At 37.4% G+C, this 17500-nt stretch overlaps 1 protein-coding gene across 1 annotated transcript in view; it reads right to left on the reverse strand.

Moving 5' to 3' along the window:
* The window catches only part of LOC143029219 (lysosomal acid glucosylceramidase-like), a 25409-nt gene that overhangs the window by 5623 nt on the left and 2286 nt on the right, over positions 1–17500 (reverse strand). The window contains exons 2-9 of the mRNA XM_076191816.1: positions 12940–13152; positions 12385–12523; positions 10950–11103; positions 9099–9259; positions 7921–8155; positions 5234–5375; positions 3642–3718; positions 2989–3099 (exon numbers count right to left, since the gene is read on the reverse strand). Coding sequence (XP_076047931.1) covers positions 2989–3099; positions 3642–3718; positions 5234–5375; positions 7921–8155; positions 9099–9259; positions 10950–11103; positions 12385–12523; positions 12940–13152 — 1232 coding nt within the window. The remainder of the gene's footprint in view (positions 1–2988; positions 3100–3641; positions 3719–5233; positions 5376–7920; positions 8156–9098; positions 9260–10949; positions 11104–12384; positions 12524–12939; positions 13153–17500) is intronic.

Consider the following 17500-nt stretch of genomic DNA (forward strand, 5'->3'; position numbering starts at 1 on the left):
GAGGGTTTAGGAAGAAATGTCAATGTAATAGTACTGGGAGACCTTAATGCTAGGGTGGGAAATGGTCCAATCGATGGAGTGGTTGGGAAGTGTGGAGTTCCAGGAAAGAATCGTAGTGGAGAGTTGATGGTGGAAATGTGTCTAGAAAGAGAGTTGATGATAGCAAATACAGTGTTTCGGAAGAAAGTCAAGCATAAGTACACATGGGAGAGGGTGGTGGAGGGAAGGGTGGTAGATAGAGCGCTAATGGATTATGTAGTGGTAAATAGGATTATGATAGGAAGAGTTAAGGATGTACATGTGCTAAGGGGAGAGGGTGGGGGAATATCAGATCATTTTTTGGTGGAAGGTAAGCTGAGAGTGGAGGATAGATGGAGAAGGAGGAAAGGGACAAAAGGTAGGGAGGTTCTTAGAGTGAACTCCTTGAATGAAAAGGAAAAGGAGAAGGAGTACGAAAAGAAGCTGAAGGAGGAGTGGGAGGGAGTAAAGGATAGAGCAGAGATGGGTGTGGAGGAGGAATGGGGATGGTTCAAGGAGGGAGTCTTAAAGTGTGCAAGGATGGTGTGTGGAACAAGAAGGACAGGGGGAAATAGAAGAAAGGGTAGTGAATGGTGGGATGAGGAAACAAAGAAGGCTGTAGAAGAGAAGAAGCGAGCATTCACAGATTGGTTACAAAAGAGGACAGGGGAGTCATATGAGAGGTACAAAGAAAAGAAAAGAGAAGTAAAGCAAAAGGTAAAGGAGGCAAAGAGGAGAGCAGATGTGAAATGGGGTAGGAGTATGACAGAAAATTTTGAAAGTAATAAAAAGATGTTTTGGAAAGAAATTAAGAGGAGGCGAATCAAGTAGGGAAGAAAAGGTAAAAGATACAGATGGAGAGTTGATAATGGAAGAGATGGCAGTGAGGGGAAGATGGGCAGAATATTTTAGGGAGTTGCTGAATGTGAAGGAGGATAGGGAAGGAAAGATAGCTGCAGTGGGAAATGCGAAGAAAATGAGAGTGATGAGTGAGGAGAATGGAGGAGAAATAAGGAAGGATGAGGTGAAGGCAGCTGTAAAGATGATGAAAGCAGGTGGGGCGCCTGGTCTGGATGGATGTCATGCAGAGTGTCTGAAAAAGGGAGGTGCAGTGATGGTGGACTGGTTGGTGAGGTTGTTTAATGTTTGCTGGAGAGAGGGTAGAGTGCCGGAGGACTGGAGTAGTGCCTGTATAGTTCCTCTTTACAAGGGAAAAGGGGACAAGTGTGAATGTAGTGGTTTCAGAGGGATTGGCCTGTTGAGTGTGGTGGGGAGGGCTTGTGGGAGGATCTTGATTGAGAGGATTGGGAGAGGAACGGAGGGAGTAATTGGTGAGGAACAGTGTGGATTTAGGACGGGTAGAGGTTGTGTAGATCAGATCTTTGTGGTAAGACAGATATGTGAGAAAGCTATAGGAAAGGGGAAGGATGTTTTTTGGGCTGTCATGGATCTGGAAAAGGCTTATGATAGGGTAGACAGAAAGGCACTGTGGGAGGTTATGCAGATTTATGGGATAGGAGGAAAGCTTTTGGGAGCTGTCAAGAGTTTTTATGAGAGTAGTAGAGCATGTGTTAGGATTAGAAATGGAGAGAGTGAGTGGTTTGAAGTAAAGGTGGGACTTCGTCAAGGATGCGTTATGTCGCCCTGGCTGTTCAACTTATACATGGATGGGGTGGTGCGAGAGGTGAATGCTAGGGTAGTGAGTCAGGGATTGGAGATGGTTAAAGAAAATGGAGAAAAGTGGGAGGTGAGCCAGCTGTTGTTTGCGGACGACACTGCGCTTGTGGCAGGGTCAGAGGAGGGATTGAGGAAGCTGGTGGCAGAGTTTGGGAGAGTATGTGATAGAAGAAAGCTAAAGATAAATGTGGGTAAAAGTAAGGTGATGAGATGTACAAGGGGTGAAAGTGGCAGTAGACTGGAAGTGAACATTAAGGGAGAGCGACTGGAGGAAGTGGATAGTTTTAGATACTTGGGTGCAAGTGTAGCAGGAAAAGGTGGAGTGAAGGTGGAGGTAGAATGTAGATTGAGAGAAGCGAGTAAATGCCTTGGTGGTTTAAAGAGTGTAATGAGGAATAGACATTTGGGAATAGATGCGAAGAGGAGACTGTATGAAGGAGTGATTGTGCCAACAGCACTGTATGGGGCAGAAACGTGGAACATAAGAGAAGAAGAGAGAAGGAGTTTGAATGTGTTTGAGATGAGGTGTCTGAGAAGTATGATGGGGGTTACTAGGCTAGATAGAGTGAGAAATGAGGAGGTGAGGAGGAGAACAGGGGTGAAAAAGGATTTGGGAGATAGGGTTGATGAAAGAATATTAGGATGGTTTGGACACATGGAAAGAATGAGTGAAGAAAGACTAGTAAAAGAGGTATGGAGGGCGGATGTGGAGGGAGTGAACATGAGGGGACGTCCTAGGATGAGGTGGATGGATGGGATGAAGGGGGCTTTGGGGAAGAGGGGAATGTCTGTTGAGGAAGGAAGGGAGAGGACGGAAGACAGAGGTGAGTGGAGAATGGTTGTATATGGATGATGTTGTGACTGCATGAGGAGGAATGGGCGGGGAAGTGTGGGGTGGGGTAGTATGTGTGAGTAAATTTTGACGCAGCCCGAAGGGATTTCTCCCCGTCCTCGCCTTATATGCAAAGGGGGACGGAGAGGGGGGGTCGCCGATTAAATGAAGCGGCCTCGCTGTGGATGTACTGTGTCTTGCGACACTGCTTCTGACCCAGGGCGGTGGGCAGGGTGCAGGGATGACCCGTCATCCAGGAGGTGCTCAGATGAGAGGAAGGGTGGGAGGGGTGTGGAGTGTATTTAGGGATGAAATGGGTGGGAGTGTTTTTATGCCTTTCCCTTTTTGGCTACCTCCCTTGGAAGGGGGAAAAAGCCTTGGTATATGTATGTATGTATTATTATTATTATCATCATCATTATTATTTTTTTTATTTTTTTTAAGAATGAAGGATGACCTGCCTTGTCGACCAGTATGGAGGAGTCAACGAAGTTTTTGGCCCAGTTGGGTCCCCCTTCGAGGTCGAGGGCGAAGTTCCAATCGGTCCAGCCCGTCACCCAGTGGTTCATGTCCTGAATGGAATCGTTTGTTAAACATTAGATAAATAAAAAATAATAATAATATGAATAAATAAAAATAAAATAAAAATAAAATAATAATAATTATAATAATAATAATATGAATAATAATAATGATAATAATAATAAAAACAATAATAGAATAATAATAACAATAATATTAATATTGACAGAAATAACAAAACTACTACTACTGCTTCTCATACTATTACTAAATATATAGATAAATAGACAAGCAAATAGATGAATAAAGTAGTAAATAAATAGAAAATGATAGATAAATTAATAAATAACTATAGAATAGAATATCAAAGCTAAAAAAATCCGTGTAAATCTGGATTTCATCTTATTTTATTTATTTTATTATGTACTTACTTATTTTTTACTTATACTTTTAATAGTACTATATATATATATATATACATATACACACACACACACATATATATATATATATATATATATATATATATATATATATATATATATATATATATATGTTGTGACACCCACGTGAGGGTGAAACTGCAACTTACTTCGATGATGTCTTCGGCGTATAGCTCGAAGCGCCTCCACGAGCCGGGAGCCACGTGCTCCTCCAAGGGCCGGTCGCCTGCGGTTCGAGTCCCACCAACAGTTGGTCAGTTGGTCAATTGATTGTTAGTTGGTGGGTTGGTTAGTTGGTGGGTTGGTTGGTGTGTTGTTAAATTGGTGGATTGGTCGGTTGGTTAGTTGGTGTTTTGGTTAGTTGGTGGGTTGGTAAGTCGGTGGGTTGGTTAGTTGGATGGTGGGTTAGTTGGTGGGTTGATTAGTTGTTTGATTGGTAAGTTGCTTGATTGGTTAGTTGATTGACTGGTTAGTTGGTTGATTGGTGAGTTGCATGGCTGGTTGAGGGACGGATTGGTTGACTAACTATTTGACTGACTGCTTGGAATACTTATGAGCACGGGCACAATAGAAAGAAATGTGATTTGATCAATCATGAATAATTACATTTAACACACATAGTTAACCAACTCTTAGAAATAGAAAATGTTATATTATACTTCTTCCATTATCTGGTGGCCTATAGGATGTGGCCGGCAAAACCAGCAGCGTTGCCACGCTAAACCATCTCCAAAGAAAACGGGGGAGACACCGCGCACCTGGTCGGGAGGCAGGGCAACGTTGCCAGACCTGAGATGCCACATCGATTAACAAGTCTCTTCTTTTCTTTACATGTATAACAATTACTCATATCACCTACCATGCAATGAAAAAAATCTATATACATTTAGGATATTCCATGTTAGTATATTCGGGGTAGTGGACAGCTTCCGGTATGTGCTGAATGTTTTGATTCAGTACGTGACAACACGGCAGACAACACCTTGTGGGTCACGAGATAATGGGAATAGTATAATAATAATAATCATGATAATCATAATAACAATGATAATAATAATGATAACAATAATACCAATAATAACATTAATGATAATAAGAATAATGATAATAATATTAATGATAATAAAATATAAATTCCATTGTACATCTGTTAGAAGGCACAAGTCATCGCAGAATAGCCACAAAATAACGTCATATCCGGAGTTGCCGCAGCCCTCTTTGTAAAGTGACTATTGGTGCTTCCCAGTGCACAAAAACAGGCGTACTCAGCGAACAAAGACATTAGTTTTGGAGAATCAATCACAAGGACAAAGAGTAATCGCAAGCGAAAAAGATTTGGCCACAAAATAGCTCCCTGGGTCACGTGACTTATATATATCGTACCGTCATGTCGCAGCTCTCTGTGTATAAAATGGATTCTAATCTCCCCCCTCCCACCTTTATTGTGCAATGTTGGAAATAAATAAATGATGAAGGTGGAAAAAGAAGTCACAGGTCTAGTTCCGAGTTTTTGAGTTTATTCCTGACCGGTTTCGCTCTGAAGAAGCATAGAGCGAAACCGGTCAGGAATAAACTAAAAAACTCGGAACTAGACCCGTGACTCCTTTTTCCATCTTCATGAACTTGTCACAATGTCCCAGCAAATAAATAAGTAAATACATAAATAGATAAAACAGAAACCACACGACAAAATTGACGAGGCACTGTATGGCACTGTTTGGCACTGCGGGGACGCCATTACCGATACAGGCTTCGGTGCCAAGGATGAAGTACTCCGGGAATTCCTCGTGAGTTTCCGTGAGCAGGTTGGGGCTCAGGCAGTCCGAGTACCACTGCACGGCGATCCCACTCACGTACTGAGCCGCGTCTGGGTCGCCCAGGACCTGAAGGAACAAGGGCAAGAGGTAAATAAATACGCAGATAAATAATTCTAAATACATCTATATACTGATGCAGATAAATGATTATAAAAATCTATATACTGATGCAGATAGCAGATAAATAATCATAGATATCTATATACTGATGCAGATAGATAATTATAAATATCTATATACTGATGCAGATAAATGACTATAAAAATCTATACACTGATGCAGATAGCAGACAAATAATCATAAATATCTATATACTGATGCAGATAAATAATTATAAATATATACTGATGCAGATAAATGATTATAAATATTTATATACTAATCAAATAATTCCTGTTGATATCGATCTAAATCGGACCGGAAACCGGAAATCCCTCAAGGGGACACGTCCCCTCCGGCCCCTGTTTGGCTGGCAGTGATGATCGTGACGGGAACGGAGACGACTGATTAGCCGAGAGCGGTGACGTGACGGCAACGGAGACGACTGATTTGCTGGGAGTGGCTGCGAGCAAAGCGAGCTCGCTCGAAGGGCCGAGCCGCCGCGTAGCGTGGTCGAGCGGAGCCCGTTGATCGTATATAAATAACAAAAAATAAACACAAATAAATAGATAAACAAGTTTGATTCCCGGGGCATACTGTGAGCTTCCAGTGTTGGTTCTCGACAGCCCTGCCCGGGCGAGGAGGCGACCCAAACATCGGCCTAGAAACCCAGCGGCTTACAGCAATTGACAGGGTTTGCCCTACCAAGAGTTTCTCACTTCCAAATATACGAATAAATGAATGGGAATGGATGAATAGATGAATAAACAACAGAAAATTGGATGTATATAAACATATAAATTGTATATGTACACATACATGCATGCGTGTATGCAAAGAAACCACACAAAACACGTGATTCACAAAATGTGCAAGTAACCACCAGGAAAACGAAAACTTGGTGACCGAACGTTTTCGTTGTCTTGAAACACTTAAACGTTCGGTCACCAAGTTTGCATCTTCCTATTAGTTACTTGCATGATAAATTATATATATTTATATATATATCTATATATATATATATATATATATATATATATATATATATATATATATATATATATATATATGGAAGTGAGCATTATGAGAGAGCGACTGGAGGAAGTGGATAGTTTTAGATACTTGGGTGCAAATGTGGCAGGAAAAGGTGGAGTGAAGGTGGAGGTAGAATGTAGATTGAGAGAAGCGAGTAAATGCCTTGGTGGAATAGATATTTGGGAATGGATGCTAAGAGGAGACTGTATGAAGGAGTGATTGTGCCAACAGCACTGTATGGGGCAGAAACATGGAACATAAGAGAGGAAGAGAGAAGGAGTTTGAATGTGTTTGAGATGAGGTGTCTAAGAAGTATGATGGGGGTTACTAGGCTAGATAGAGTGAGAAATGAGGAGGTGAGGAGAAGAACGGGGGTGGAAAGGGAGTTGGGAGAAAGGGTTGATGAAAGAGTATTAGGATGGTTTGGACACATGGAAAGAATGAGTGAAGAAAGACTAGTAAAAGAGGTATGGAAGGCAGATGTGGAAGGAGTGAACATGAGGGGACGTCCTAGGATGAGGTGGATGGACGGGATTAAGGGGGCTTTGGGGGAGAGGGGAATGTCTGTTGAGGAAGGACGAGAGAGGACAGAAGACAGGGGTGAATAGAGAATGGTTGTATATGGATGATGTTGTGATGCATGAGGTGGAATGAGCGTGGGGATGGGGGGTGAGGTAGTATGTGTGAGCAAAATTTGACGCAGCCCGAAGGGATTTCTCCCCGTCTTCTCCTTTTATGCATGGGGGGATGGAGAGGGGGTTGTCGCCGATTTAATGAAGCGGCCTTGCTGTGGATGTGCTGTGTCTTGCGACACTGCTTCTGACCCAGGGCAGTGGACAAGGTGCAGGGATGACCCGTCATCTGGGAGGTGCTAAGATAAGAGGGAGGGTGGAGGGGTGTGTAGTGTAATCAGGGATGGTATGGGTGGGAATGATTTTATGCCTTTTCCTTTTTGGCTACCTACCTTGTAAGGGGAAAAAAGCCTTGGTATATGTATGTATATATATGCACAACACTGAATGGGTCCCAGTGAACAGATATACATTTTTGTCAACCACAATTCATTTTAATTCTAAGCCATCAACCTCGAGAAACTTGAGGCATACATGTTTAAATTTCTGCATGCATGCGTCCTCGAGTTTCTCGATGCTGATGGCTTAGAATTAAAGTGAATTGTGGATATATATATATATATATATATATATATATATATATATATATATATATATATATGTATGTATGTATGTATGCAGAGTCCACTAGGAAGAAGAAAAACACACGGAGTCCGAGCGCTTTCGTGATATATTAACTTGTCTTATTTATAATCTGTATCTCAACTTGTTTGTAGTCACTTTTCTGTACTCCTTGATAATATGAATATATCACGAAAGCGCTCGGACTCCGTGTATTTTTCCTCTTCCTAGTGGACTCTGCATATTCGTGATTCGTGTGACTTGTGAAATTTGGGTATATGTACCGTGCGTGGCCACTGCGGGAGTTGAGTTCGCTGATCGTCCATGATCATCAGCTTCAAGTCACTGTAGTCGGCTGCCAGCGTCGGCCCGAGATTGTTCACGATCCAATCCCTCTGTTCCTCTGCCATCCAGCCCATGCAGTTGAAGAAGAACCCGGGAACGTAGCCACTGTGAGGTTCGTTCTGGGTCGTGAGGCCCCAGAAACTGACGTTTTGCTCAGCGTACTGGTCGAGGAATCTATTGGGAACATAAGAAAAGCGATTGAATACTAATGTATGGTATCGAATCCTCTTTCTCATATATATATATATATATATATATATATATATATATATATGTGTGTGTGTATATATATATATATATATGATGAAGGTAGAAAAAGAAGTCACGGGTCTAGTTCCGAGTTTTTGAGTTTATTCCTGACCGGTTTCGCTCTACGTTTCGTCAGAAGAAGCAGAGCGAAACCGGTCAGGAATAAACTCAGAAACTCGGAACTAGACCCGTGATTTATTTTTCCACCTTCGTCAACTTGTCACAATGTCCCAGTATATATATATATATATATATATATATATACACATATATATATATATATATACATATATGTATATATATATATATATATATATATATATATATATATATATATATGCATGTATGTTGTGTATGTTTAAGATAGATTTAATCTTTAGAAGCTCTGCCAAGGGATTCGAACCCTGACCTGTGTGGTCATAATCACGAAGACAAGACACTAGCGACCGAACTGCATAGGTTGGTACAAAATAACTGTACAAATCCCCGACCACACTCGACATAGCTACAGAAGACCTAGTCTCATTTTCATCTCCGACAAGTCAGAGCTCATATATATATATATATATATATATGTATATATATATGTAAATCATATATAGATATATATATATATATACATGTATATATATATATATATGTATATATATATATATGTAAATCATATATATATATATATATATATATATATTTATATATATATATATATATATATATACATACATATGTATATATATATATATATACATATATATATATATATATATATATATACTTATATATATACGTATATATATATATATATATATATATTATGAAGAACTGTCTCAAACCTTCATGAGTGGGTCTGGTTCTGAGAATATCTTACTTTTTGAAATAATCGGCCCACGGTTGGTACATTTCGTCTTTCAATCGGCCGAAACCGACGTAGTCGTTGTTCGTTTTCATCCACTTTGGCGCCGACCACGGCGAGGCGAAGAGCTTGACCGTTCGAGGCGACATCGCCTGGAGGCGGTGGATCGTTGGGATCTGCGAAAATATTAGGCTGTATCCCTCTCTCTCTCTCTCTCTCTTATCTATTATTACTAAAATTGTCCGGAAATAGATTCAATTTGGAAGTAGGTAGAAACAACTTTGCCAACCGTGTAGTTAATGAATGGAATAAACTTCTTGCACAGGTAGTGCAATGCAGTTCAGTTCGAAGCTTTAAGAATCATTTAGATAAATACCTAAGTAAGATGCTGTAATGATTATAATTTATCTTATATTATTTGTTTTTGTTTTGTTATCATTTGTCTGTCTGATTTTCATTTATTATTAGTTATATGTCAATTTATTATTATTTACTACTTACCTGTTTGTTTATTATTTAACTATACTTATGCATTCATTTATGTATTTTATTTGTTATTTACATTATTATAGTTTTTATTCATTGTTTTATTATTGATATGATTTTTTTTTCGCATCCGACCTAGATATGGATCAAAAGGTCTCCTGTCGGCATGCTCCGCCTTTGTAATCCTTATTTTCAGTGGCTGTGGTTGTGAATAAAGTCTGAAATCAGAATAATCAGCTCGATCCTACTGATGAGGTGCTAGCATTATATGCGACGCTGACCTACCGCTTCCTTAATGTCAGCCATTGTGGATTTAAAGGGTTTGGAAAGCTTTAAAAGCATTCAGGCAATTATCTAGGATAGAACCCAGGCCTTCCGCGTTCCGAGGCAGGGACGGTACCCACTGCTCTACCAGATTATCTTATTTTGTCAAATTTGGGGTTCCAAATGGATAAAATTTAATTTCGATTAAATCCTTCTGGCTATTCGTTTCAATCACTCGAAGCTTTTTCTAAAGTTGGTGGCACACTAGGCATGACTCACTAGCATGCTATTTGCTTTTGCTAGTCGTTTTGATTTTTGGTATCCAAAGTGAGTGGCATGCTACTGACTCTTGCTGTCGGGAAAAGTGGGTAACTTGCTGGGAACAACCATCGGCAACTTTTGCTACTCGCTTGATTGTTCAAATGTGCAATCATTACTCTCTTTTATATATAAAATATAAATAGAATTGAATATGCATAGTATTTTTTTAAACATGAGCTTTTTTATTCTCTATCTTTGTCATTATACAAATTTTAAACAATTTGTAAACATATCAGGGGAATACTCGGCGGAAAGCTTTGTTATTGTTTTCGTTAGCCACTATCCAAAAAGTCACTAGCAAAACATTCCCTGTGTGACGAATACGCAAGAGTTGGCTATCGAAGCAAGTAGCAAAAGCGAGTAGCATGCTAGCGAGAAATGCATATTGTGCCGCTACTTTAATCAAGACCGTTTAGTAGTTTGGATAAAAACCTTTGGTTGATTTCGTGTCCTAAAAACCGTTTAGTTGTTTGAATAAAGTCTTGATGCTTCCGTGTCTTACCTTATCAAATAGTCGATGATCAACTGACTGCATTACCACCTCAGCTGTCAATCGACTACTACCTTCTTTACTCCAAGTGGACAAAAACTCACAAGGTCCGCGGAGCGTCGGTCACGTAACCTGAGCTTTCCCTTTGTTCCTACTTTTCACCTCACATTTTTTGTATATATGTATATGTCTTCTACTATGTACTCAATCTGCTGAAGAGGATCACAGTTGGTGATCGAAATATACAGAACTTTCGACGTTAGCGTCTTCTTTTCCGACGGTGGGATAAAAGTTTATTGTCCTACCTTATACTTAAGGTCTTCCTCCTGAAGGGCGAAATGCTCAAGGGCAACGTCCCCAGGGATATCATCGTATGTGTAGGTTCTTGTGGAAAAATCGCATCCTCCCATGTTGATGCGACCTATGTTCAGCCCAATGCCGTCCTCGGAGAAGTAGGCTCTGCCGTGCGGGAAGAAAACAGGAATTCTTGCTTACATTTTCTTTTTCTTTTTGCAAGCATACTTACCTTCTAAACTAATGACACAAATCACGCTGTTGATTGCCCAGTTGGTTATTAATATATATATATATTTCTGGTTATAACAGGAAGAAAAACTCTACATGTTGATATACGAATAGGAGATTATCATACATACATACATGTACCAAAGGCTTTTTCTCCCCTTACAAGGGAAGTAGCCCAATACTCTTTCATCAATCCTATCTCCTAACTCCCTTTCCACCCCTGTTCTCCTCCTCACCCCATTTCTCACTCTATCCAGCCTAGTAACCCCTATCATATTTCTCAGGCACCTCATCTCAAACACATTCAAACTCCTCCTCTCTTATGTTCCATGTTTCTGGTCCGTACAGTGCTGTCGGCACGATCACTCCTTCATACAACTTCCTTTTAGCATCCATTCCCAAATGTCTATTTCTCATTACACTTTTTAATCCCCTAAGGCATTTACTCCCTTCTCTCAATCTGCATTCTACCTCCACCTCCATTCCTCCCTTTCCTGCCACATTCGCATCCAAGTATCTAAAACTATCCACTTCCTCCAGTCTCTCTCCTTTAATACTCATTTCCAGTCTGCTGCCACTTTCACCCCTTGTACATCTCATCACCTTACTTTTACCCACATTTATCTTCAACTTCCTTCTTTCGGACACCTTCCCAAACTCTGTCACTAACTTCCTCAATCCCTCTGATCCTGCTATAAGCGCAGTGTCGTCAGCAAACAACAACTGGCTTATCTCCCACTTTTCTCCATTTTCCTTAACCATCTATAATCCCTGACCCACTACCATTGATCTCTCGCACCACCCCATCAATGTATAAATTGAACAGCCAAGGCGACATAATACAGCCCTGACGAAGTCCCACCTTTACCTCAAACCACTCACTCTATTTCTAATCCTAACACAAGCTCTCTGGTGCTCTCGTAAAAACTCTTGACTACTCTTAAAAGCTTTCCTCCTATCTCATATATCTGCATTACCTCCCACAGTGCCTTCCTGTCTACCCTGTCACAAGCCTTTTCTAAATCCATAAAAGCCCCCCAAAATACCCTTACCTTTTCCTAAAGCTTTCTCACATATCTGTCTTACCACAAAAATCTGATTATCATACATCATCAAATGCACAGCTAGCGCGACATGACGTCATCGAGAGTTTGATGCTTCTACGCATTCTCCTTAGAAGTAACACAATAAAGATTGTAGTATTATTATTCTTACCGTAGAAGCTGTTCCTGAGTGGAAGTTGAGAGGGAGAGGAGGTTAATGGTGGCTGCATCTGTGATGGCAGTGCCCCAGCCCAGAATGGTCTGGAAGCTCGTGTAGTTGAGTTCGAACTCTGCTAAATACCCCTCCACTTCTGGAACAAGATAGTTTCACGCACATCCGAATTATTACTTTGACCCCCTTCGCTGAGAAAATATATTCTATAGTTTTTATTTTGGTTAATGCCTCATATTCTTATTCAGCAACGGGAGGAAATCATACTACAGGATTTTAAGTAATAATTAGATCATTTTATTTTATATCTTGTGCCTTTGTCATCTTAAACGTTGACATAACGACATTTTTCTCTCAATCCTTTCGTTAAGAAGGTAATTTCCCTCAGCTGAATAAAATCTAGCAGCAGCTAGACTAAAAAAAGTCACAAAATGTAAGAGAAAGGCTAAAAAAAAAAAAAAAGATAAATCTGAAGTTATATTAGAAAATAAAAGGAAAACAAGAAAAATATATAAAAGGACCCGTCAACTCCCTTTATTTCGCGCCATTTCTTACCTTCTTCTAAAACGCCGGATAGAAACTCCCCTTGGCTCCTCTGAAAGCGAGCACCTTCCAGGCTCGACGTGTACACAGCGAACTCCCCACGGAGTGGCACTTCAACCTGAGGAACCTTGTCACAGTAGGTGGAGTTGCAGACGCAAACGAACGAACTGTGACCAAAGTTACGAGCAACGCAGGGGCTTTCGCCATGCCCGCGGGTCAGACCCGCTAAAGAAATAAAACAAAGGCATTATTTCATAATACTCAGTTTTTCCCTGCCCTTCACCGTCGCTTCTGTCATTGCAGGGTATTGATAAAAATAATAAATAAAGAGGGTAGAAGAACGGAGAAACAAGAGAAGATGAAATTATAAAAAATAATTGATATACAGTATATGATATGAATATTCATTACCGCGAGACAGACCCGATTAAGAAGCAAAACAAGGATATTTCATAATACTCAGTGCTTCCCTGCCATTCACCGTCGATTCTACCCTTGCAGGATAATAATAGAAATAATAAATAAAGAGGGTAGCAGAACGGAGAAACAAAAGAAGGTGATATTGTTAGGTTCCGAACGGCCGAACGTAACGTGAAAATAAACGTAAGTTGTTACTGTACTATACATCCATAAATTCTATTACCGTATCTTATAAAACACCCCTAAATCATTAATTATAAACATAACATTGTAAAATTATAACATTAATTTCAAATAAATTAAATTCAAGCAACATAAATTGAGATGGTGGAGGAGGAGGAGGGGGAGGAGGAGGAGGAGGGAAGGCACGTTCAGTCTATGTGTAAGTATCGTTTGAACTGCGGAGAGCGCGCTAAAAAAAAAAAAATCACTCAATTTTTTTTTTTTTTTTTTTTTTTTTTTTTAATGTCATTTCAAACGTAAAATCGAAAAAACGTAAAACGAATGAACGTAAGTAGAGGAGCGTCTGTATATATGATATGAATATCCATTCCCACGAGACCTAGTAAAGAAACGTCGCTTCTATCATTGCAGGATATTAATAAAAATAATAGATAAACAGGGTAACAGAACGGAGAAGCAAGAGAATGTGAAATTATAATGTGAACATCCTTAACCGTCACATAAGACGCCATTGTGTGTGATGGTGGGAATATGATAAGGTGAACACGCTCCTCTCCCACGTCAATCCACCTAATTTCTCATAGGGGGGAGGGGGGGCTACTTCTACACTTTTTAATCCAAATATATTTATACGAGACGTGTAATCAAGTATTGATAAACTATGATAGTATAGAAGCTAAAATTTGTTAATAAAGTTGTAATTTTTTTGTTCTATTGTTTTATGAATGTATTAATATTATCTTTATAACTATTATCATTATTATTATTATTGTTATTATTATCATTATTATTATTATTATTATTATTATTATTATTATTATTATTATTATCATTATTATTATTATTATTATTATTATTATTATTATTATTATTATTATTATTATTATTACTATTATTATTATTATTACTATTATCATTATTACTATTGTTATTATTATTATTATCATTATTATTATCATTATTATTATTATTATTATTATTATTATTATTATTATTATTATTATTATTATTATTATTATTATTATTATTATTATTATTATTATTATTATTATTATTATTATCATTATTATCATTATTACTGTAAATTAGCCCAGTGTGACTCCACTCGTTTGGAGTACAGTCTAGAGGAATTTACTCAATAAGAGGTATCACACTGGGCTATTTTTCCTCCAACATCCTACCTCCAACCTCCATTTGAATAACTAGAATATGACTTGGCTTACAGAAATCTACACTTGTCTAAGAACATTTCAACAGTATGTCTAACATTCGTCTAGGTTTAAACTCTTGATTCATCATTCCGCTTTGCTATATATGACGGAATGATAATTTGATGTTTGGAAAAATGGAAAAAATAGAAATAATGTAGCCGAAGTCGTTTTTACTCAAACGAACACTCAACTGTCGGGGCCTCTGAAACAAAGGGGATTTCAACAAAGAAGTTCATTTAATAAATTTACAAGGATTTTCTTTTATATTTTATTTTTGCGTCATGTTTGTACATTGAAAACTTTCTGATAATAAACATAAATTCCTGTGAAAGATAACGTTTTATTTACAGTTCTTACATTTAAGCGTGAAATGATTATATAAAGTTTGAGAAATACTGGTCTAACATGACAGTTGGTGTTGGCTGCATTCGTCTATTGTGTGAAATTTACATTCATAATAGTCTAATGATCCAGTGGTTCTTAGCTAACCCCTGGGTCGCGACCCAAATTTGGGTCGCCAAGCCATTTTATTGGGTCGCTAAGGGTTTGCAGAAAATAATTATTTTTCCACTACAAATATATTATAATTATATACTGTAATAATTAAAATACATGATGCCTAGTTTTAGGATTCTAAGCAGACCATGATTAAATAATTTTGTTTCTGTAATCCGCTTTTAAATGCATAATGATATTACTTATAAAGACAATTCGTATATCTATGTAGGCTTGGGTCGCGATGCTTGATTTGTACAAAATTTTGGGTCGCTGCCAAAAAAGGTTAAGAACCACTGGACTCTAATCTCTAAAAGATTAATAAATGAATAAATGAATAATTCAATAAATGAATAAATAAATAGAGAAATAAATACACATAGAAATTTATAAACAAATAAATAGATAAATAAATGAATAAATAAATAAGATACATAAATGAGTAAATAAATAACTGATAAATTGATATAAAACACAAATAATATAAAATAAATAAATAAATGAATAAGTAAATAAATAGATAAATAAGTACATATAGAAATATATATATATATATATATATATGTATATATATATATATATATATATATATATATATATAGACAGATAGATATATAGATAGGTAAATAAATGAACAACTAAAAACGATAGATAAATTAGTAAATAGAAAACTGATAAATTAATATAAAGCAAATAGAATACATAAATAAACGAATAAAACAAATGAATTGAATAACCATAATACATTACTAAATAAACGAGTAAATGAATAAGTAAATAAACAAACATATATAAATAGATAAGTGAATAAATAAATATATAAAGAAAACAATATGTACATAAATAAAGATATATAAATAAATGAAAAAATAAATGAGAATAGAAATAAATGAATAAACAAATAAACAAATAAATATGTACATAAACAAATGACTGAATAGGTTAATAAACAGATAAATAAACAAACAGATAAATATATAAATTAATTCATGGGTATACAAATAACAGCGTGGGATATAAGAAGCGGACATTATTCACTCATAAACAAATGCTTCGTGATGCTGGTCCGTAAGGGTGGTCACTAAACTCACATATATATATATATATATATATATACATATATATATATATATATGTATGTATATATATATATATGTATATATATATATATATACACATATATATACATATATATATACATATATATATATAAGAACATAAGACATAAGAAATAAAGGAGACTGCAAAAGACCATAAGGCCTACACTAGGCAGCTCCGTATCCATCACCACCTGTCATCCCCATCCATAAAGTTGTCTAATCGTTTTTTAAAACAACTGATAGTTTCAGCGCTTACTACATGGTTACTAAGTTTATTCCATTCATCGACCACCCTATTAGTAAACCAATTCTTGCCTATTTCCTTCTTAGATCTAAATTTGTCCAGTTTATACCCATTACTGCGAGTCCTGCCCTGTTGTTTTATTATGATGACCTTGTTTGTATCACCCTTGTTATAGCCTTTGATCCACTTGAACACTTCTATTAGATCACCCCGCACTCTGCGTCTTTCCAGAGTGTAAGTTTAGGTGCCTAAGCCTCTCTTCGTAAGGCAAATTTCCGAGTCCTTGTATCATTTTGGTCATTCTTCTCTGTACTGATTCTAGTGAATTTACGTCCATTCTGTAGGACGGAGACCAAAACTATACCGCATAGTCAAGGATGGGTCTAACTATCGCTAGATAGAGTTTAATAATTACCTCTGCACTTCTATTCGTTACCGTCCTAGCAATGAAGCCTAATGCTCTGTTAGCTTTATTTCTGGCGCTAATACACTGCTTCCTGGTTTTAAGGTCCGGACTCACCAGAACTCCCAAGTCCCTCTCGCACTCAGATTTTTCTAAAAACGTGTATATATATATATATATATATATATATATATATACATATATATATATATATATATATATATATATATATATATATATATATATATATATATATATATTGATAAGTATTTTAGACAAATTATTTGGATGATGGAGAACATAAACACAGGGGAAGGCTCGGAACCCTAAACACTCTAACGTTTCGTTCGCGTAGAACTTCTTCAGAGAGTGTATGTAGAACTGCAATTGAAGTTTATGTACTGAATCTAATTATCTTTTCGTACACTTGGGAAAGGTCGTTTTTCTGGCGTGCTTTAGAATTAAAATACTAGTTTCTTTAGCTAAATTGATAAACCCTCCTCGATGATTCGATGAA

This window comes from Oratosquilla oratoria, chromosome 10 (genome assembly GCF_046742065.1).
Source record: "Oratosquilla oratoria isolate Oo_2021 chromosome 10, ASM4674206v1, whole genome shotgun sequence".
NCBI lineage: Eukaryota > Metazoa > Arthropoda > Malacostraca > Stomatopoda > Squillidae > Oratosquilla > Oratosquilla oratoria.